This window comes from Taudactylus pleione, unplaced genomic scaffold (genome assembly GCF_031769625.1).
Source record: "Taudactylus pleione unplaced genomic scaffold, aTauple2 ptg000425l, whole genome shotgun sequence".
In the NCBI taxonomy this organism is placed as follows: domain Eukaryota; kingdom Metazoa; phylum Chordata; class Amphibia; order Anura; family Myobatrachidae; genus Taudactylus; species Taudactylus pleione.
Genome location: NW_028284827.1, coordinates 670,707 through 695,649, shown reverse-complemented (window position 1 = coordinate 695,649; position 24,943 = coordinate 670,707). Strand labels below are relative to the sequence as shown.

The window sequence follows — 24,943 nt, the reverse complement described above, 5'->3', positions numbered from 1 at the left end:
TAAGCAAGAGACTGAGCATTCATTTCCAGCATTAGACTTTGCCTTCAGTTAAATAACTGTCTAAATCTGTGGCCAGATTCAGCTAGGGAGATACAGCAAAGCCTTGTTGTTAAAGTCTGCTACCTACATGCAGGACAACCCCTTCTGGATTCCTAAGGACATAGAGAGAAACATTAGTTAGTCTGCAGTAAACCTACCTCAGCTGCCATCCAATGTTGACCCTACAGTGAGGTCGTCTCTACAGTTTATGCAGCATTAGGATCACGCAAAGTACACAGGGATAGAAGCTGTAATTGTTACAACCATTGACAAATCACTTTGGAACACTTTCCTACTACTGTTACAAATGTTGCAAAAGTTGTTCCACTTCAAGCTAAGTACTGTATCTACACTTCTCTAAGGAGCATAGGAGCAGCGAGTTAACGATTGTGCACCACCTATACAGAGATAGCTGGCCAGCATTTGTGAAATAGAGTTACTTGATATCTTGAAGTGTACAGTAATTACTTGACAGTTATCAATACAATTTCACTGTATATTCTATAACTGTTTATTGTGCTGCTTTAACCCATTTCATTTATAAATGAGTTGACGCAGTTCCAGTAAAATAAAAAAAAAACATTTGTTCATGTGTCATTTATCTTTATTGTATTGTTGCTTCTTGTAATTTACCCTTGTAATCTGTTGAGGGGACTAAAACACTTTGGGGCATATCTAATAGGCTGCGAGAATATTAAAAAACCTGCACCTGCAGGTTTTTTACTGTTCTATTAGGTGCGTGTTTTGTTTTTAAACACGTGCCAGGAGGTATATTTTACGCACCTCCTGAGCAAGCGTGATTTTCCTCAAATCGATGATTTTAGGGAAAATCATGAGGGCTTGCTGTGACACCCCCACGGCACCCCTCCCCCCCGAGGACTAATTAAGCATTGGGAAGTATCCAATTAGCTTAATTAGTCCTTAATTACTTACCTTTGGCAGCGCTGTCTTCTTCATCCTGCATCGGGAGCTGGCTCTTCTGCAGCAGGGGTGAGTATGTGAGTGTGTGTGGTGTTTGTAAGTGTGTATGAGTGACTGTGTGTGCATGAGTGTGTGTGCTTGTGTGTCCCGGTGTCAGTGTGCCCCCCCCGTAATGGGCGCTGGGAGAACTACATCTCCCAGCAGCCCTTGCCCTACCCACCAGCCCCTGGAGTCCCCTCCAGTAAGAAGAGAGAGGGGATGCCACCGGGAGCCGTGGAGACCCGGGCAGGTAAGTGACCTTTTTTTTGCTTTTTTAATTTATGCGGCGCGTGGTTTTCAGTGATGAAAACCCTGTGTCCACTGTTTTTTTAATTGAATCCTGTGAGTATCGTGAGCGCGCATACCCACGGGATTCCAAAATTGGGCACGAGGTTTTAGCCTCGCTAAACCTCGCGCCCAATTGAATATACCCAATAGAATTTTAATGCAAAATGGTTGCCAATGTCATTGTACAACTGTTAATAAAATTTCATTTGTTTGGTACCAATTGGTGTGATATACTTTGTAGCCTTCTGGTTACGTTCCTACTAACAAACAAGAGAAGCAGCTACAGAAGTGTCCCCAAGAAAGGGAGATTTGAGTAAGTGGTAAGGTACTCTACACGACACTACCAAACTGTTCAATTAGACTTTTTTTTTACTAAACATCAATCATGGAAAGTGATGCCACAAAATAATCTACCCCCAACAAGTCATTCCTTATACAACCAGGAATCGGACACCTTCCTTGTTACATCCCCTGAAGCCATCTTCCAGGAATACAGCAAGGATCTAGCATTGGAATAAATATCTCTGTAAGATTAACTTGTTTTGGAATCAGAAGTTACCATGAAGGCATTTTGCTGAGCCTGGAGCCTGGGCAGCTTGGCCTGGAGAACGGGGAAGAGTTTGGTGAAGGTATGGCAGGACCATAGACACTTGTTCTACAACATGTTTGGTTCTCCTGGCTGCATGGAAATTGTGGCATTGCTATGGCCTGTGGTGGCTTAATGACAGTAATTAGAGGGCACCGTCCTGCTAGTCAGGGCATTTATATTAATAGATTTCCCTTTAACTTTATTAAAAATATGTTTATTCGATAGATCTAATTAGAGGTTATTTTACTGTGTATGACACATATTAGATACACATTCTGAAGTCACAAATATGATATATTTCACCTTTGGGAAAGGGCCTCAGAACCACATTGAAGCTTAGCGCTCTGCCTGGTGGACCGGACTAGTGTGAGACATGCAATGCAAAATATAGAAACAAAATCTCTTGGAGTCTTTTTAAAATTTTCCAAAAACCTCTTTATATAAATAGAATAAATCATGATGTGTAGACAAATATGAAAGAGCATTTGACTGTTGTTGGGATGAAAGCATTGCATGGTTTCCAAAACGTGAGATCTAAGATCTGGACACAACAGACAACCGATAGACGTGAGCCCTGGGTGGACAACCCCACGGTGGCTTAGGACAGACTCTTTATCCTTATTTGTATTACTAAACATTAATTTATTTCCAAGAAATTAAAAAGCTATTTACATCATAGGTATGTACAATTATGCCTTTAGTATCATCGCTATAGACATGCAAAGGATGAGAGAGAGTGTTTAACAAATCTGTTTTGTTTTTTTTTACGAGCAGAGACCACCAAGGGGTCTATGTACTGAGCCTCGGAGAGAGATAAAGTGGTACGGAGGTAAAGTACTGAACAATCGGCTCCTAACTGTCCTTTATCCCCATCCACTTTATCTCTCTCCGAGGCTCAGTACATAGACCCCTGTATCTGCTAAACGAAGGTCACAGAGCAATGGTACAGAATGTTATAGTCACTCATCCGCGTTGTAAGGCCGGCTCGGGGCTTTTGAAAAAAATTAACATCAAACTCCAAATGGATCATAAAGGAAATATGTACATGACGTGTATACTACAGTTGTAAATACAACATCGCCGTGATCACGTGGGTACAAATAACTGTTTTGTTCAGAGCGGACTGTCCTACAAACATACTGTACTATCCAAAATATCTTTAGTAATTGCTCAGTCGATGTGTGTGTGTGTGTATATATATATATATATATATATATATAATTATATATATATATATATATAAACATTTATATAATTGCAAATAGCTCCACTTTGGCTTCTCATCTCCTGAACACCTGCATCTCTTACAAGAGCTCTGTTCCTGCAGATAATAATATCCAGATGCCGTCCACCATCCACCACATGGGTAATTACAGCCGAGTGAACTGTTTTGTTTCATAACATGTAAATCTCGTCCATTTAGAGTAACTTTCAGATCAGAACAACGTAATACATTTCTGATTTGATGACTCTACTTGTCACCAGGTGAAGGTGATCCTGCTTTGGAATAAGTGATGTAAATGTTCCAAAAGTTACAAATTTTTACACAGTGGCAAAAAATAAAAATAAAAAAACTTAATTGTGCCCCCTCCGCAGACCTCATGTAAGTGTCCTCGCCAATGTCATTGGGAATTGTGTTGCCTTTTGAAAGGAATGTTCCAATTAAATAGCATTGTAGAATGGGATTCCGGTGAAGTTTTCAGAATTCTTTTAAATAAAGGAAGATATTTTTGAGAGATGTTTTTATTGGTGATGTGGACCCTGATTTGTGGAGAGGCCAGGGGGTTACAGAGGGTATGTTTCTCTCTCGGTAATAATGGACATTTTGGGTTCTATTTTTCAAAAAAATAAATATATGGCGATTTACATAGAATGAGAAGATGATAAATATCCTACGTGACTTCCAATTTTTGAACAATCCAGATGACATTGAAGGTCGTTTAAGCTGGTTTGGATTAAATTTCAGCGACGGGGAAGATTTCTGAGTTTCCTAGATTTTGTGTCATATTTCCCATGTAATACGTTACACCAGGAGGAGGGTTGATAAAATCCCCTCCAATGTAAATATCACCTCGTCAACATCTCAAACTCCAGATCTGAAAAGAAAGGTTAGAAACTCTTGTTTCTATAATAGATACAAGTTGTCAAAGAAAAGTGATGTTTTTTCCCCCTTTAGAAATACCAGTCCGATTCCTGTAGCATAAAATATGTGGAATTTGTATAGTCGTATATTCCACACGATGATTATTTCTGCCTCGTCTCCTGTGACACCGCGGTGCGCACATTCATCTCGCCAGGCTTGAATACCGAATGCGAAGTTAGCTGCAAAAAAAATTAAATAAAATTTCCAAAGGCAGAACTGTTGGTAAATACAATTCTGTAACGTGGGATTCGCTGCCTCTGCCCGGGACTGGGGCATAAACAAATCTGGTCAGGGGGAAGAACACCTGGCTTTCCGAAAGACCTTTCACAGCAAAGTCCTCAGGGTCCTTACTTCAATGAGATCTCCTACCAGAGACATGGAAATGAGAAGCCGATGGCGGAAATCTCCCGTGCTGATTAATGTAACAACTGTCTGAAAATAAAGAGCATTTATCACCTCTGGCAACAAGTTTGTTTAATAAGTAGAAAAAGAAAATGGGGAAAAAAAACAAAAAAAACAAAGCAGGTGCTCAAGTCGTCAGGTTTTTAACGTCTCATCGACCTGCCATTTACAAATGAGGAGCAGAAAATGAGAGATTTGTTCTATTTCTGTACAAAAAGAGTCCAGATTTTGGCCCGGCTGAGTATCCGTTACCATTACACACTGGTGCAGTTTGGGATTTCTTTTGTGCTTTCGCTGTTTGCGATCGTTGAGATACTGCCTGCAAAAACAGAAGACACCGAGGGTCACAAGATAAACAGAGTGCACTATATAAAAAAACACTTAATGCATTGTCTTTTGTTGCTTTTGTCACTGTGGGGGAGATGTACTAAGCGCTGAAAAGAGATAAACTGGAGAGAGATAAAGTACTAACCAATCAGCTTCTAACTGTCATTTTTCAAACACAGCCTGTAACATGACAGTTAGGAGCTGAGGCCCCGATTCAGAGCCGGTCGCTCTGAAAGAGCGCTCACTCTGAATCAGGGCGTCTTCTTTTTTTTTTGGAGCGGCCTCCTGGCCGCTCGCATAGCTATGAGTGACCACCCACAGCTATAGCGAGCGGCCAGGTTGATGGTCGCGATGGTCAAGACCATCGCGACCATCGGGCTTACAACAAGACCCTTGTGATAGAGGCGGAAGCTCTCCCACTGACGTCACTGGTGATGTCAGTGGGGCCGCCCACAAACGGCAGGCGTTTGTTTGGGAACGCCTCCGTTTCTGAAGCCACCCCCCCGGCCACGCCTACCAAAGGTCCGAGACCCGGAGCGACGGAGCACCAGTCGCTAGCCGGGTCTCGCGCATGCGCACGACGAAGCCGGCTCCATCGTGCGCATGCCCAGTGGCCAAACATCGACCCGGTTGCGAGCGCTCAGCACTTGCGACCGTGTCTGAATCAGGCCCTGAGTGGCTGGCACTTTATCACTTTACAGAGCTGAGTACATCCTCCCCTGTGTATTTAAATTAAATATCCCAAAATAGAAACATAAAAACACAATACAATGGCCTGAACCTTCCTTATCTAATACCTAAATATCAATGTAACAATAACCTCAATAATCCGTAGAACATGCCTGCAACAAGTCAGCCACTCGGAGAAGCTGGTAAGCCAACAAGTTCAGTGACGGGTAACAAGAGACCCTAGCCCCCAACGGTGGCCCCTACCTCCGTCGTGTTTTATTGATAACACCTGCTGGTATGTTCCTGCAGGTAGGTGCCTCTTTCATTTATTAAATTCATTGTTTTAAGTTATTACTGGGACTAATGGCCTAATCCTGCCTCTCATACACGGCCGAGGTCGGACTCAGCGGAGTGAGCTTTTTTCTGCGTGTGCGCCACATAGCGTGCGCACAGAGGGCCTGATTCAGAGACGTACGCTAATGCCATCGCAGCTGCGATCCCGTACGCGTCCGCCGTGCGAAAATTTGCAAATGGCGCAGATGCTGAGGGTTATATTGAGATGCCCACTGGTGGCTGTGCAAATCCCGGCATCTGTGCACAAAGGCGCTGTCTATCAGATTTACCGATAATCGCTCAACTGCGTAGTTATCGGCACTAGTGTACATCTCTGATTCAGGTGACTGAGGTGCACGGGAGGCCCGCGGCCTCAGAATGTGATGAGTATACAGTGGGTGTTCTTGGGCACCGACAGGGAGGTGGCTTAGCGGACGCACGGGGATGGGTGTGTTATGGGGGTGTCACGGGCGTATGGGTAAAAATGGCAGCTTAGGTAAATGCTCAACCACTCACATAAGGCGTCATATTCGGACGCAGAACTGCTCCTGCTATACAGCTGGTGCGACCGATGGTGCATCTAAATACACAACAATCGCTATGTCAGGGCCTACAGACGCTAACAGTGCGCTTTGTAGCAGCATTTGCATAAAGTCTCAGATGGGCGAGCGCCAATACACGCAGAATTAGTCCCTAAGAGTAATGTGTGGCCCTACTGAAGGTTAGAGGGCGTCTATATGGGCCCTGGATAGGGCGCGTCAGGTATGAATCACTAAACATGTCTAAAAGCTAATAGGAATAATTAAAAACACAAACATATATATCCCCACCCTCTATTATAAAATTATTAACCTTTAATTTACTAGCGTCCACATATTATGCAGCGCTTTACGGAGAACGTTTATTCAGTTGCATCAGTCCCTGTCCGAGTGGGGCTAATAGCCTAAATCAGGGGTGGTCAAACCCTCCATGGTGTTGGCCCACCCAGCAGCAGTTAGCAGCGTCCAGTAACAATCAGTGTGATTATTATTGCCTGTTGCGCCGAACTGAAGCCGCACACGCACTAACCTACCAGCGTGAGTATGGACATGTGGGAGGTAACCGGAGCCCGCGGAGGAAACCCAGGGAAATGGGGAGAACATACAAACCCTAACATATATATATATTAGTAGCATCAGCCCATTTTCTAAATGAACAATATTATTAATGCTCAGCATGGAAATGATCCTGCACTATGTATACCCTATTTTTTTACTATTACGCAAGTGTCAAAATCTCACTACGCACGTGCAGCGATTGTCTTGCGATTCCACACACACACACAGAGGGCCTGATTCAGAGCCGGACGCTATTTGCAGACAGTCGTTCTAAAAAAGGGGCCGGATATTTAAATTGAGCGCTCGCTCTTTGCGGTCTGTTGACGCCTCTATGTCTGAGCGAGCGTCTGAAAAATGCGCTCACTATTTTGTAAAGACGCCCCTTTGCCGTTCGCATCACACATCATCTCCGGTATTTATTTGATTAATCGGGTACATCGAAAGGCATCTGAACTGCTCGCAGCGCTTGTGGTAGGTTTTTCTTACCGCTATCACTGCGAGCAGTTCAGGCTAAAAGACAACCAAGTGACGTAGTCGATGACGCTCCTTTACTAATTATGCACTCCCATTAAACGCCGTTTTCACCGTTAGGCACGCCTGCGTTCGGATCTCCACTCCCCCGTTTTCAAGCACTTTCCCCTGTTACCACCCACAAATGGTACATTCTGTCACTCAAATTAGCAACCCCTCGCTGTTTTACGAGCGCACGATTTCCGACCGCAATTACTGTTTTGCGCATGCGCATTATGACCCATACGCATGCGCAGTTGTGCGAACATCGCTGAGCGAACGAGCGGCCGCTTACGATTGGCTCTGAATCAGGCCCAGAGAACCCATTTGCAAAGTGAGTGTCAGGTAGTCAGCATTTCAGGGAGGTGATGGGGGTGTGGTTAGAAAAACATAGGCGTGCCTTACTGTTTAAAAGCGTTACATGGGCGTGCATAAATTAACCATTGCAATCTCCTGTGCCGCGGCATGAGAGCTCTCTGCGTGTCAGGAGAGCCGCTGTATAGGAGACAGGTCAGACCTGCCGCAAGGGCTGCATGACTGGTCGATGTGCGTTGATGTTACTGATAATTACGCTGGTGAGAAGGCTGCGCTATGCTCGGGTAAGCTTTGGGACTACTAGCATATTTTTGCAGCCGCAATCCGCGCGGAATTGCGGCTGCAATCGCTTTAACGTCCATCTCTGAATCAGACCCTAATAATGCAAGGGTTATAACCTTGGAAGTGAAAAGGTTAAATCTTATTTTTTTAAGGTTGGAAAATGCTAAATCTCCTTAGATGCGTAAGATGCATGCTCACTGCGTAACTGCAATCCCCCCTCACACTCCCCATTGCTCTGAGCCCCGCGCTAGGCTAGCGGCTTGGAAACACATTAACTTGATGACAGGTGATAATGTAACATCTCTATCTGTACAGAGGTCAGAAATCAGCCCCTGGAGGGAGATGGGGGGGACACGTCTTGCAATGTTTTCCAAGCCGACCAACTGATGTGGAACCCATTCATTAAAGTGCTGCCATGGACGTCCTGGCTTTATAGTTGATTAATGTACTAGATATATTTTGCTGAATATTCAGTTTCCATCCCTGTATAGAGATTTCCAGAGCTCTTGAGCAATTCACTAACGTCCATCTGTATGTATATTACCAATGATTCGCTGGTCCAGCTCTTTGTCCGCCAGCTCCTCCTCCGTGAAGTTGCTGAGCGATATTTTGGGCGCGTTATCATTCTGGCTGACGGAACCGATCATTTCCTGCTCCTTATCATGTTGAACCTGAGCATAGATATTGATCCATGGAATTTTCCTATAGTCAAAAGAGAGGTTTATATATAAAAAATTATCACTCCCAACACCGGAGGCAACTGTGTTATATTTCTTAGCAAAACTGCAATTGTAAATTTTTGTGCAATATTTCACCAGTGTATTATCCCAAACTACCGTGCACAGACTTTATTTCACCAGCGTATTATCCAAAACTACCGTGCACAGACTTTATTTCACCAGTGTATTATCCCAAACTACCGTGCACAGACTTTATTTCACCAGCGTATTATCCCAAACTACCGTGCACAGACTTTATTTCACCAGCGTATTATCCCAAACTACCGTGCACAGACTTTATTTCACCAGTGTATTATCCCAAACTACAGTGCACAGACATTATTTCACCAGCGTATTGTCCCAAACTACCGTGCACAGACTTTATTTCACCAGCGTATTGTCCCAAACTACCGTGCACAGACTTTATTTCACCAGTGTATTATCCCAAACTACCGTGCACAGACTTTATTTCACCAGCGTATTATCCCAAACTACCGTGCACAGACTTTATTTCACCAGCGTATTATCCCAAACTACCGTGCACAGACTTTATTTCACCAGCGTATTATCCCAAACTACCGTGCACAGACTTTATTTCACCAGCGTATTATCCCAAACTACCGTGCACAGACTTTATTTCACCAGTGTATTATCCCAAACTACAGTGCACAGACTTTATTTCACCAGCGTATTGTCCCAAACTACCGTGCACAGACATTATTATACCAGCGAATTGTCCCAAATTACCGTGCACAGACTTTATTTCACCAGTGTAATATCCCAAACTACCGTGCACAGACTTTATTTCACCAGTGTATTATCCCAAACTACAGTGCACAGACTTTATTTCACCCGTGTATTGTCCCAAACTACCGTGCACAGACTTTATTTCACCCGTGTATTGTCCCAAACTACCGTGAACAGACTTTATTTCACCAGTGTATTGTCCCAAGCTATAGTGCACAGACTTTATTTCACCAGCGTATTCTCCCAAACTACCGCGCGCAGACTTTATTTCACCAGCGCATTCTCCCAAACTACCGTGCACAGACTTTATTTCACCAGTGTATTCTCCCAAACTACAGTGCACAGACTTTATTTCACCAGTGCATTCTCCCAAATTACCGCGCGCAGACTTTATTTCACCAGTATATTATCCCAAACTACAGTGCACAGACTTTATTTCACCAGTGTATTGTCCCAAACTACCGTGCACAGACTTTATTTCACCAGTGTATTATCCCAAACTACCGTGCACATACTTTATTTCACCAGTGTATTGTCCCAAACTACTGTGCACAGACTTTATTTCACCAGTGTATTGTCCCAAACTACAGTGCACAGACTTTATTTCACCAGTGTATTATCCCAAACTACCGTGCACAGACTTTATTTCACCAGCGTATCATCCCAAACTATCGTGCACAGACTTTATTTCACCAGTGTATTATCCCAAACTACCGTGTACAGACTTTATTTCACCAGTGTATTATCCCAAACTACCGTGCACAGACTTTATTTCACCAGTGTATTGTCCCAAACTACAGTGCACAGACTTTATTTCACCAGTGTATTATCCCAAACTACAGTGCACAGACTTTATTTCACCAGCGTATTATCCCAAACTACCGTGCACAGACTTTATTTCACCAGTGTATTATCCCAAACTACCGTGCACAGACTTTATTTCACCAGTGTATTATCCCAAACTACCGTGCACAGACTTTATTTCACCAGTGTATTGTCCCAAACTACAGTGCACAGACTTTATTTCACCAGCGTATTATCCCAAACTACCGTGCACAGACTTTATTTCACCAGCGTATTATCCCAAACTACCGTGCACAGACTTTATTTCACCAGTGTATTATCCCAAACTACCGTGCACAGACTTTATTTCACCAGTGTATTATCCCAAACTACAGTGCACAGACTTTATTTCACCCGTGTATTGTCCCAAACTACCGTGCACAGACTTTATTTCACCCGTGTATTGTCCCAAACTACCGTGAACAGACTTTATTTCACCAGTGTATTGTCCCAAGCTATAGTGCACAGTCTTTATTTCACCAGCGTATTCTCCCAAACTACCGCGCACAGACTTTATTTCACCAGCGCATTCTCCCAAACTACCATGCACAGACTTTATTTCACCAGTGTATTCTCCCAAACTACAGTGCACAGACTTTATTTCACCAGTGCATTCTCCCAAATTACCGCGCGCAGACTTTATTTCACCAGTATATTATCCCAAACTACCGTGCACAGACTTTATTTCACCAGTGTATTATCCCAAACTACAGTGCACAGACTTTATTTCACCAGTGTATTGTCCCAAACTACCGTGCACAGACTTTATTTCACCAGTGTATTATCCCAAACTACCGTGCACAGACTTTATTTCACCAGTGTATTGTCCCAAACTACCGTGCACAGACTTTATTTCACCAGTGTATTGTCCCAAACTACAGTGCACAGACTTTATTTCACCAGTGTATTATCCCAAACTACCGTGCACAGACTTTATTTCACCAGTGTATTGTCCCAAACTACCGTGCACAGACTTTATTTCACCAGTGTAATATCCCAAACTACCGTGCACAGACTTTATTTCACCAGTGTATTATCCCAAACTACCGTGCACAGACTTTATTTCACCAGTGTATTATCCCAAACTACCGTGCACAGACTTTATTTCACCAGTGTATTATCCCAAAACACGGTGCACAGACTATATTTCACCAGTGTATTATCCCAAACTACCATGCACAGACTTTATTTCACCAGTGTATTATCCCAAACTACCGTGCACAGACTTTATTTCACCAGTGTATTATCCCAAACTACCGTGCACAGACTATATTTCACCAGTGTATTGTCCCAAACTACCGTGCGCAGACTTTATTTCACCAGCGCATTGTCCCAAACTACCGTGTACAGACTTTATTTCACCAGTGTATTGTCCCAAACTACAGTGCACAGACTTTATTTCACCAGTATATTGTCCCAAACTACAGTGCACAGACTTTATTTCACCAGTGTATTGTCCCAAACTACAGTGCACAGACTTTATTTCACCAGTGTATTGTCCCAAACTACAGTGCACAGACTTTCTTTCACCAGTGTATTGTCCCAAACTACCGTGCACAGACTTTATTTCACCAGTGTATTGTCCCAAACTACAGTGCACAGACTTTATTTCACCAGTATATTGTCCCAAACTACAGTGCACAGACTTTATTTCACCAGTGTATTGTCCCAAACTACAGTGCACAGACTTTATTTCACCAGTGTATTGTCCCAAACTACAGTGCACAGACTTTCTTTCACCAGTGTATTGTCCCAAACTACCGTGCACAGACTTTATTTCACCAGTATATTGTCCCAAACTACAGTGCACTGACTTTATTTCACCAGCGTATTATCCCAAACTACCGTGCACAGACTTTATTTCACCAGTGTATTATCCCAAACTACAGTGCACAGACTTTATTTCACCCATGTATTGTCCCAAACTACCGTGCACAGACTTTATTTCACCCGTGTATTATCCCAAACTACAGTGCACAGACATTATTTCACCAGCGTATTGTCCCAAACTACCGTGCACAGACTTTATTTCACCAGCGTATTGTCCCAAACTACCGTGCACAGACTTTATTTCACCAGTGTATTATCCCAAACTACCGTGCACAGACTTTATTTCACCAGCGTATTATCCCAAACTACCGTGCACAGACTTTATTTCACCAGCGTATTATCCCAAACTACCGTGCACAGACTTTATTTCACCAGTGTATTGTCCCAAACTACAGTGCACAGACTTTATTTCACCAGTGTATTATCCCAACCTCCGTGCACAGACTTTATTTCACCAGCGTATTATCCCAAACTACCGTGCACAGACTTTATTTCACCAGTGTATTATCCCAAACTACCGTGCACAGACTTTATTTCACCAGCGTATTATCCCAAACTACCGTGCACAGACTTTATTTCACCAGCGTATTATCCCAAACTACCGTGCACAGACTTTATTTCACCAGTGTATTATCCCAAACTACAGTGCACAGACTTTATTTCACCAGCGTATTGTCCCAACCTCCGTGCACAGACTTTATTTCACCAGCGTATTATCCCAAACTACCGTGCACAGACTTTATTTCACCAGTGTATTATCCCAAACTACCGTGCACAGACTTTATTTCACCAGCGTATTATCCCAAACTACCGTGCACAGACTTTATTTCACCAGCGTATTATCCCAAACTACCGTGCACAGACTTTATTTCACCAGTGTATTATCCCAAACTACAGTGCACAGACTTTATTTCACCAGTGTATTATCCCAAACTACCGTGCACAGACTTTATTTCACCAGTGTATTATCCCAAACTACCGTGTACAGACTTTATTTCACCAGTGTATTATCCCAAACTACCGTGCACAGACTTTATTTCACCAGTGTATTGTCCCAAACTACAGTGCACAGACTTTATTTCACCAGTGTATTATCCCAAACTACAGTGCACAGACTTTATTTCACCAGCGTATTATCCCAAACTACCGTGCACAGACTTTATTTCACCAGTGTATTATCCCAAACTACCGTGTACAGACTTTATTTCACCAGTGTATTATCCCAAACTACCGTGCACAGACTTTATTTCACCAGCGTATTGTCCCAAACTACAGTGCACAGACTTTATTTCACCAGCGTATTATCCCAAACTACCGTGCACAGACTTTATTTCACCAGTGTATTATCCCAAACTACAGTGCACAGACTTTATTTCACCCGTGTATTGTCCCAAACTACCGTGCACAGACTTTATTTCACCCGTGTATTGTCCCAAACTACCGTGAACAGACTTTATTTCACCAGTGTATTGTCCCAAGCTATAGTGCACAGACTTTATTTCACCAGCGTATTCTCCCAAACTACCGCGCGCAGACTTTATTTCACCAGCGCATTCTCCCAAACTACCGTGCACAGACTTTATTTCACCAGTGTATTCTCCCAAACTACAGTGCACAGACTTTATTTCACCAGTGCATTCTCCCAAATTACCGCGCGCAGACTTTATTTCACCAGTATATTATCCCAAACTACCGTGCACAGACTTTATTTCACCAGTGTATTATCCCAAACTACAGTGCACAGACTTTATTTCACCAGTGTATTGTCCCAAACTACCGTGCACAGACTTTATTTCACCAGTGTATTATCCCAAACTACCGTGCACAGACTTTATTTCACCAGTGTATTGTCCCAAACTACCGTGCACAGACTTTATTTCACCAGTGTATTGTCCCAAAGTACAGTGCACAGACTTTATTTCACAAGTGTATTATCCCAAACTACCGTGCACAGACTTTATTTCACCAGTGTATTGTCCCAAACTACCGTGCACAGACTTTATTTCACCAGTGTATTATCCCAAACTACCGTGCACAGACTTTATTTCACAAGTGTATTGTCCCAAAGTACAGTGCACAGACTTTATTTCACCAGCGTATTATCCCAAACTATCGTGCGCAGACTTTATTTGGATTTTTTTTCTTGCAAAATGTGTTGAATTAATGTTAACAAAATATAAATAAAATATTACTAACTTCTATTTCACTTAATGCAAAAACCAGACTTAACTTACTGAACACAGAACCAGATAACAATTTGGATCTCTCATTCTGTAACTCCAGGCGTCGGTGAACGCGTTACTGTTTAGACTTTTGGTCGGGAAAAGCTGCACTAGGAAAAGTTACGGGAGTCCCAGAAAATGACTAAGAGCCTATTTATTAACCTCTGCAATTTTAGCATGTTAGTTACCATTGGCTATCGCCAGGGTTTGCAGCGATAACAGATTATTTAATGCTGCTATTAGTCATTAAAGACATGCAGGAACAGCGCATCTGATAAGATGGCGTCCGAGCAATTACTTGCTCTGGGCAAATGACTGCGCACACTACAGCTGCTGGTAATGCTGTAGCACTGGGGTAGGCAACGTTGTTCTCTTTGGGTGCCAGACGTTCAACATTACAAGCCAAAATATTTTTCGGAGTCCAATCACCATGGCCACGTTACTGGTGTTTTCTGTGCTTCAATTTTTAAGCTCATTTACTTTGCAGCCTGGAGACGAAGACAGGAATCATAGATTAGTGCGGTCACACTATAAGCAGGACTGACTGTCGCAGCTTTCACTCACCAGAGGCCCAGGCTTTGCTGGATACGCAGGCCACGCTATAGTTCTCCGGATTGGAGAGGGTATAGCGCACCATAACGGTATCCTCTGTGAGGGAAGAAGTGGAAGGAGAGGGGAAGGACCCCACCAAATCACCTAGTAGGAGAGATACTGACACCATGGGCGGGGTGCATCGGAGTTTGGCTGTTATGCATCCCGCCATTCATCGCATGCATGCTGGCGTTTAATAACACCGTATGTATGATGATTTGCACAAAGGACAGCTCTACCAATAAGAGCTGTCCTTTGTGGTATGTGGGTTTATGACCTGGGAGTGCCTCTGTGCTAGCCGCAGGGGACCTATTGGATCCCTCTCATGGAAGTCTCCCGATAAAAATTCCATAGACTTCTATTAGGGAACAACATCTAAAGATGGCGTTGCCTATCGGGACCACATTCCGGAGCTTGTTGCCTATGCGGAGTTCGGGCAAGCCTCAGAGAATGGTATGTTCGGTTATTTGACCGCACTTTTGACGATAGTGCATCCCTGCCCCACAAATGCTAAGCTTTTTGGGTTTTGGTAACTTTGGCCAATCCACAGTCCCCATTGGAATGAAATGGGGACTGCGTTAGGCGGCATTAATGTATCTACAGCAGGAGAGATCTCTGGTATCTCCTGAGCTAATGCTTTGTTACATAAGCGAGTTACTCAAATCACACAGAAACCAACGTTTCCACATTATATTCAGGGGGGAAATTAGGGTAATAAGTGGACCCCAAAATCTTTCATTTAACGTTATTTAGAAGGAAATAGTCCTATATAAGAAGGAATATAACTGGTAATTGTTTTTTTTTGCATTTTGTAGCTTAAGTAAAGAAGTGCTAAAAACCTACAATGAAATATCAGTAACAAGGAGTCAGTCCCAGGATTTTACCTCTTGAACTTGTAGATTAAAAAAACAGCCAAACCCACGAACACAATGGAGAGAAGCATCAACATGGCGGAGCTGCTGTGACTGGCGCTGTTGTCGACCAAAGGGGCTACGAAAAAACAAAACACAAAATGGTGTCCAGATGTAACAATGTTCAGAACAGGTGTTAGCCAAAATATGAGATTATACATCTTATACCTGGCAATAATGCCCACCAATTGTTACTGGCCAGGAGGGGTCTGCGGAGGAGGTTGGAGGCATCTAATGGTGCCAGTCTTATAAAACAACATTACTCATACTTTATATTCTGTAGAACATTATAATCATGCCCTGTATCCGTTGTGTTAGCGGACTCTTACCGCGGTATTCTCTGTGCCTGTCTGCGTCTAGCGCAGGTTACTTTATACGGACCTAGTTTTATGCTACACCTCTGTGGGGTCTATTTACTAAGCAATGTTAGGAGACAGAGGGCCTAATTCAGACCCACTCGTGAGCGCTGAGCGCTCGCAAGCGGGTCGATGTTGCCCAAGTGTGCATGCGCAAGACCCGAATAACGACAGCCAAGCCGTCGTTATGGGTCTCGCACCAAAGGGGGCGTGTAGTTGATGGTGATTGACAGCACGCCCCCTTTGGTGGGCATGCCGGGGGCGTGGCTGCCATAGACGGAGGCGTTCCCATGGGAACGCCTACCGTCTGGGGCCGGCCCCACTGACATCACTAGTGATGTCAGTGGGAGTGCTTTTGGTTCTGATAGAGCCAAAAGCACTCCAGGGCTTGCTGCAGCGAGACCCTACTGCAAGGGTCTCGTCGCAAGCCCGATGGTCGCGATGGTCTTGACCATCGCGACCATCATTTTGGCCGCTCGCTATAGCTGTGGGTGGTCACCCACAGCTATGCGAGCGGCCAGGAGGCCGCTCTAAAAAGGAGCAGGGATTGCCCTGATTCAGAGCGAGCGCTCTGTCAGAGCATCCGGCTCTGAATCAGGGCCAGAGTGAGAAGTGATAAGGTGCCAGCCAATCAGCTCCCAACTGTCATTTTACAAACACAGCCTGTGAGATGACAGTTGGGAGCTGATTGGCTGGCACCTTATCACTTTCTTATCACTTTTCACTCTGTCTCCTAACACTGCTTAGTAAATAGACCTCCGTGCAAGCTATGAGTAAGCTCAGCGGTTCTGGTCTGCTTCCCACCATATGTCCAGTTCTTCCTGGAGATGGCCACTCCCCTAGTGATGTCATTCCCACTCCCCAGTGATGTCACGTGTGTCCCTTGCTACAAGCCCACAGCTCCCCAAGATATGACATTGTGAGAGGATTATGCCACCACAATAATATACACAGGAGCCCACTGGGAGGTTATAAAGGGATACTGGAGAGGGGAAGTAAAACAATAAAACTGATCCTTATAAGAAGACTTTATCATCACTATTTTCATTTCATAAAAAAAAAAAAAAAAAAAAACATTTGTCACTTAATATTTACATTATACAGGAAAGGCAAAATAAAAAACATATTGGGTTGGAGACCATTCATCTACACCCATCATTTATGCTTTAACAAAAAAAAAACCCATGTGCTAGATGTTTAACATTGGCTGAAATCCCTACCATTCGCATATGTAGCACCTATCCTTGTGTATCAGTGCCTATTTCCCTATAGATTGTAAGCTTGCGAACAGGGCCCTCCTACTGTACCTCTATGTCTGTCATTACCCAGTTTTGTTCTATCAAGAGACAGTGCTACTTAGGGGTCTATTTACTAAGCAGTGTTAGGAGACAGAGTGAAAGGTGATAAGGTACCAGCCAATCAGCTCCCAACTGTCATTTTTCAAACATAGCCTGTGAGATGACAGTTGGGTGGTGATTGGTTGGCACCTTATCACTTTCTTATCACTTTTCACTCTGTCTCCTAACACTGCTTAGTAAATAGACCCCTTAATGTGGTGGGTACAGAATAGATAGCTCCCACCCCCACACCTCCTGTCAGTAACAGATCTATATATTAGCTGCATGAGGAAGCACAATGTGATATGCGGCACCAATGCGCTTATTCCAGCCATCACTGTAGCGATAACTGCTTCTGGGCGCTGGGCAGGGAGGGCACTGGCTGGCACAAAGGCGCCAGGAGACAAAGTGAGCATCCCAGACTTCTGCCTCCTGAAACAAAGTTCTCTCTGGCAGAACCGGCGTTGATGATAAGCGACGTTACGCGGCCCAGGGCGGTTGGTATTTTCCGGCCCAGAAGGAGCAGTCTCATTGCATCGTCAGACTTGCAACATTGGGATGACAATGGGCAAAGCTGATATCATAGGTCTGTGCCCCAAGTACCAGACTAATCAAATCCTATCTGCAACGGCACAAAGCACTTTCCCGTAAAGGTGACACGTACTGTGGTTTATATCAGGCATATTACGGTGATTATACCACCAGCTTCATTTCAGTTACATCACTAACCTGTTCTGTGAGAGCACAAAATATGATTTACACTGTGAAGCTCGGAGAACAATATTTGAATTTGACATTTTAATGCAAAATACGGTGGAGAGAAAGTTTATTATGTGCAGTAGGTAGGAAAAATGTCCCTTTTACGCTGGGAGAGAGTAATGCAATTAGCATGGAAGCGTGATGGAAATATCAGTGCTTAGCAAATTTTACTTCCAGACCATATAAATATTTCACGCAGACAGCTGCCCTGGAGCTCAGACAATTAATCCACTACTTTATTTTTCTCAATCACAAATTTTGATTTATCAAAGTACATAAGAGAAACAATATAGAAATAGCTATTCTGCAGTTAGAGGCTCTTGTTTAGCCCACGCTCCAGAGAAAAAAGCAGCGTCTATGCCATGAATACAGCGCCTGCTCCCGGGACTGAATTACTGAAAGGAAAATCCCACTTTGCAAAATAGTCTTTCAAAGAATAATCCAGCCAATCCGTGCCAGGGAAACCTGATGGGCGGGACTTGCTGCAGAATTGCGCAATGACGGGCTGGCCTCTACTACATCTTACCGCCATATCAACATGACCTAATAAACTGTGCAAGGCCCAAATACCGATAATAACCACACAGCAACGGCATAGCCAGGACAAAGGCTTCTGCGACGCTATGTTTTTTGTTGGACAGCTTTCCGGTGCCCACATGGAGTAAACATACCGGGGACTTTGTATATCCCCCCCTAAAAACTAAAGGATGCATAATAATTAAGTTTGCTCCCTGGAAAAGCTCTGTGCCGCCTTATAAACCAGCGGCAGCCATCATGTAACGTCCCTGTATCATCTAATAAGATACACGAAGTCCAGGTTTGGAGTTTGCAATATATACATTATACGTCATACATGCACACAATGCAGTTCCCTTGGTACAGATGTGTCCTCTGTCATTGTTGCTGCAGTCGCGTTAAATGCGCAGACCACCGGGTTAGCGTACATCTCTCAATCAGGCCCTCTGCTTGCAGCCGTCAGCTTCCCGAGTGAAGGGGACAGTCCAGACGGCTTCATTATGCAATTTCGCAAGGAATCGCATCATTCTGGCTCCTCCCCTGCTTTGCAAAGTCGGGAACCGCAGCTTTGTATAGATGGGGAGGGGGTCACAATGACGCACCCACTGTGCCACAGCAACTCCCACCCGGCTTTTCCTCCCAAGCGTAAACTCGGCAAGTATGGTCTGGTGGCGGAGTTTCCCTTTAATATTCAGGTGCCATAAACCATTTCCCCTCAGGCTATCACAGAGCTCAGATATGAATGAATTAGTAATCAAGGTGATAATCCTCATTCTCCACTGGCTGCAAAATGAGTGGGGGTACACAAGGCACAAACGCTCATTAAACACTGATCTCCACAGACCATTCCGATTGTAGGCCTGATAAGATGTAATATACTGTAGTTTTCTGCAGACTTACCCAAAGTAAGCTGGGTGACGTATACAAATATCTGCACCCCCGGCTTCAGCTCAAACATGATCAGATTTTGATTGAGGGCGCTGAACAGAGACTCTACGATCTGCAGAGAGAAATAACACAGAGCATCAGTGAGGACAGGGTCACCCACCACAGGTACAATTAATAGGAATATGTACAGCCTCTAATCAATCAGGACACACATTCCAATGCTGCTATGCAGGGGCCGATCCTGCCCCTTCCCACCCGCACAGTATAACAGGATCCCGCCATTCACCCGTCAGCAGAGAGCTGCACGCGCAGGCGGTTGTCGAATGACCGCGTTTCAGGCAACTCCAAAATGGTGTAATTGAGTGTGATTGGATCATACTTGGGCATCACCTGACACTGTACCATGCACGGACACAATAAGGAAATACAGGAAATATTCTTTGTAAAGATCAGGTGACTCCTAGATAAATGTATACAGACATTACTGCTATCTGTTACCAATGGCAACCAATCAGCTTCTCGTTAACATTTACCAAATACATTCTATAAAAAGATAAGTAGAAGCTGGTTGGTTGCTATTGGTAACTTTTCCACGTCTCTACTCTTTACAAAGCTAAATACTGTACAGCTTCTCCTTAAGGAGAAATACTGTGAACTGATTTTTTAACCCATCTGGGACTGGCCTGTTACAGTATCAGGGTATTATCCTGCTGTCCTTACTGGACTGGCCTGTTACAGTATAAGGGTATTATCCTGTTGTCCCATGCTGTATTGGACTGTCCTTTTACAGTATCAGGGTATTATCCTGTTGACCCTACTGGAATGTCCTGATACAGTATCAGGGTATTATCCTGCTGTCCCATGCTGTATTGGACTGTCCTCATACAGTATCAGGGTATTATCCTGCTGTCCCATGCTGTATTGGACTGTCCTCATACAGTATCAGGGTATTATCCTGCTGTCCCATGCTGTATTGGACTGTCCTGTTACAGTATCAGGGTGTTGTCCTGCTGTCATTACTGGACTGGCCTGTTACAGTATCAGGGTATTATCCTGTTGACCCTACTGGAATGTCCTGATACAGTATCAGGGTATTATCCTGCTGTCCCATGCTGTATTGGACTGTCCTGATACAGTATCAGGGTATTATCCTGCTGTCCCATGCTGTATTGGACTGTCCTGAATCTGAAACAGTATCAGGGTATTATCCTGCTGTCCCATGCTGTATTGGACTGTCCTGATACAGTATCAGGGTATTATCCTGCTGTCCCATGCTGTATTGGACTGTCCTGAATCTGATACAGTATCAGGGTATTATCCTGCTGTCCCATGCTGTATTGGACTGTCCTCATACAGTATCAGGGTATTATCCTGCTGTCCCATGCTGTATTGGACTGTCCTGATACAGTATCAGGGTATTATCCTGCTGTCCCATACAGCACTGGACTGTCCTGATACAGTATCAGGGTATCATCCTGCTGTCCCATGCTGTATTGGACTGTCCTCATACAGTATCAGGGTATTATCCTGCTGTACCATGCTGTATTGGACAGTATCATACAGTATCAGGGTATCGTCCTGCTGTCCCATGCAGCACTGGCCTGTCCTGATACAGTATCAGGGAATCATCCTGCTGTCCCATGCAGCACTGGACTGTCCTGATACAGTATCAGGGTATTATCCTGCTGTCCCATGCTGTATTGGACTGTCCTGATACAGTACCAGGGTATTATCCTGCTGTCCCATGCTGTATTGGACTGTCCTCATACAGTATCAGTGTATTATCCTTCTGTCCCATGCTGTATTGGACTGTCCTCATACAGTATCAGGGTATTATCCTGCTGTCCCATGCTGTATTGGACAGTCCTGATACAGTATCAGGGTATTATCCTGTTGTCCCTACTGGAATGTCCTGTTACAGTACCAGGGTATCATCCTGCAGTCCCATGCAGCACTGGACTGTCCTGAATCTCATGATACAGTATCAGGGTATCGTCCTGCTGTCCCATGCTGTATTGGACTGTCCTGATACAGTAACAAGGCATCGTCCTGCTGTCCCATGCTGTATTGGACTGTCCTGATACAGTATCAGGGTATTATCCTGCTGTCCCATGCTGTATTGGACTGTCCTCATACAGTATCAGGGTATTATCCTGCTGTCCCATGCTGTATTGGACTGTCCTGATACAGTATCAGGGTATTATCCTGCTGTACCATGCTGTATTGGACAGTATCATACAGTATCAGGGTATCGTCCTGCTGTCCCATGCAGCACTGGCCTGTCCTGATACAGTATCAGGGAATCATCCTGCTGTCCCATGCAGCACTGGACTGTCCTGATACAGTATCAGGGTATTATCCTGCTGTCCCATGCTGTACTGGACTGTCCTGATACAGTATCAGGGTATTATCCTTCTGTCCCATGCTGTATTGGACTGTCCTCATACAGTATCAGGGTATTATCCTGCTGTCCCATGCTGTATTGGACAGTCCTGATACAGTATCAGGGTATTATCCTGTTGTCCCTACTGGAATGTCCTGATACAGTACCAGGGTATCATCCTGCAGTCCCATGCAGCACTGGCCTGTCCTGATACAGTATCAGGGTATCATCCTGCTGTCCCATGCAGCACTGGACTGTCCTGAATCTCATGATACAGTATCAGGGTATCGTCCTGCTGTCCCATGCTGTATTGGACTGTCCTGATACAGTAACAAGGTATCGTCCTGCTGTCCCATGCTGTATTGGACTGTCCTGATACAGTATCAGGGTATTATCCTGCTGTCCCATGCTGTATTGGACTGTCCTCATACAGTAACAAGGTATCGTCCTGCTGTCCCATGCTGTATTGGACTGTCCTGATACAGTATCAGGGTATTATCCTGCTGTCCCATGCTGTATTGGACTGTCCTGATACAGTATCAGGGTATTATCCTGCTGTCCCATGCTGTATTGGACTGTCCTGATACAGTATCAGGGTATTATCCTGCAGTCCCATGCTGTATTGGACTGTCCTGATACAGTATCAGGGTATTATCCTGCTGTCCTATGCTGTATTGGACTGTCCTGATACAGTATCAGGGTATCGTCCTGCTGTCCCATGCAGCATAGAACTGTCCTCCTGATACAGTACCAGGGTATCATCCTGCTGTCCCATGCTGTATTGGACTGTCCTCATACAGTATCAGGGTATCGTCCTGCTGTCCCATGCTGTATTGGACTGTCCTGATACAGTACCAGGGTATTGTCCTGCTGTCCCATGCTGTATTGGACTGTCCTGATACAGTATCTGGGTATTATCCTGCTGTCCCATGCTGTATTGGACTGTCCTGATACAGTATCAGGGTATTATCCTGCTGTCTCATGCTGTATTGGACTGTCCTGATACAGTATCAGGGTATTATCCTGCTGTCCCATGCTGTATTGGACTGTCCTGATACAGTACCAGGGTATCATCCTGCTGTCCCATGCTGTATTGGACTGTCCTCATACAGTATCAGGGTATTATCCTGCTGTCCCATGCTGTATTGGACTGTCCTGATACAGTACCAGGGTATCATCCTGCTGTCCCATGCTGTATTGGACTGTCCTGATACAGTATCAGGGTATTATCCTGCTGTCCCATGCTGTATTGGACTGTCCTGATACAGTACCAGGGTATCATCCTGCTGTCCCATGCTGTATTGGACTGTCCTCATACAGTATCAGGGTATCGTCCTGCTGTCCCATGCTGTATTGGACTGTCCTGATACAGTACCAGGGTATTGTCCTGCTGTCCCATGCTGTATTGGACTGTCCTGATACAGTATCAGGGTATTATCCTGCTGTCCCATGCTGTATTGGACTGTCCTGATACAGTATCAGGGTATTATCCTGCTGTCTCATGCTGTATTGGACTGTCCTGATACAGTATCAGGGTATTATCCTGCTGTCCCATGCTGTATTGGACTGTCCTGATACAGTACCAGGGTATCATCCTGCTGTCCCCTGCTGTATTGAAACTTTCCTCATACAGTATCAGGGTATTATCCTGCTGTCCCATGCTGTATTGGACTGTCCTGATACAGTATCAGGGTATTATCCTGCTGTCCCATGCTGTATTGGACTGTAATGATACAGTACCAGGGTATTATCCTGCTGTCCCATGCTGTATTGGACTGTCCTCATACAGTATCAGGGTATTATCCTGCTGTCCCATGCTGTATTGGACTGTCCTCATACAGTATCAGGGTATTATCCTGCTGTCCCATGCAGCACTGGACTGTCCTGATACAGTATCAGGGTATTATCCTGCTGTCCCATGCTGTATTGGACTGTCCTGATACAGTACCAGGGTATTGTCCTGCTGTCCCATGCAGCATAGGACTGTCCTGATACAGTATCAGGGTATTGTCCTGCTGTCCCATGCTGTATTGGACTGTCCTGATACAGTACCAGGGTATTGTCCTGCTGTCCCATGCTGTATTGGACTGTCCTGATACAGTATCAGGGTATTATCCTGCTGTCCCATGCTGTATTGGACTGTCCTGATTAGGGGTGTGCACCGGCCACTTTTCGTGTTTTGTGTTTTGGTTTTGGATCTGGATCTTTCTTCGTGTTTTGGATCTGGATTGGTTTTGCCAAAACCACCCTTCCGTGTTTTGGGTTCTGGGTTTTGTGTTTTGGATCTGTATTTTTTTTTAAAAAAGCATAAAAACAGCTAAAATCACAGAATTTGTAGGTTTTTCTGCTCCTATGCTATTATTAACCTCAATAACCTTAATTTCCACTCATTTCCAGTCTATTCTGAACACCTCACACCTCACAATAGTGTTTTTATGTCCAAAACGTTGCACCGAGGTAGCTGGATGACTATGCTAAGCGACACGAGTGGGCGGCACAAACACGTGACCCATCTAGGCGTGAAACTGCAGTGGCAGACAGGATGGCAGTTTGAAAAACTAGGCCCCAAACTGTACATAATGCAAAGAAAAAAAAGAGGTGCAAGATGGAATTGTCCTTGGGCCCTCCCACCCACCCTTATGTTGTATAAACAGGACATGCACACTTTAACAAACCAATCATTTCAGCGCCAGGGTCTGCCACACAACTGTGGCTGAAATGATTGGTTCGTTTGGGCCCCCACAAAACAAGCTGGCAATTAATGTGTCCCTGCACAAACTGGCTCTATGGAGGCAAGATGTCATCCTCATCCTCCTCATCCACCGATTCCTCACCCTCTTCAGTGTGTACATCCTCATCCTCACAAAGTATTAACTCGTCCCCACTT

At 44.4% G+C, this 24,943-nt stretch overlaps 1 protein-coding gene across 2 annotated transcripts in view; it reads right to left on the bottom strand.

The window, feature by feature from the left end:
- Positions 1-2,313: 2,313 nt before the first annotated feature.
- SORCS3 (sortilin related VPS10 domain containing receptor 3) overlaps positions 2,314-24,943 on the bottom strand; it is a 648,995-nt gene continuing 626,365 nt past the window's right edge. For both annotated transcript variants that reach the window (XM_088447257.1, XM_088447258.1), the window contains exons 21-24: positions 19,686-19,785; positions 15,791-15,896; positions 8,499-8,656; positions 2,314-4,740 (exon numbers count right to left, since the gene is read on the bottom strand). In XM_088447257.1, coding sequence (XP_088303383.1) covers positions 4,676-4,740; positions 8,499-8,656; positions 15,791-15,896; positions 19,686-19,785 — 429 coding nt within the window. In that variant the 3' untranslated portion in view covers positions 2,314-4,675. The remainder of the gene's footprint in view (positions 4,741-8,498; positions 8,657-15,790; positions 15,897-19,685; positions 19,786-24,943) is intronic.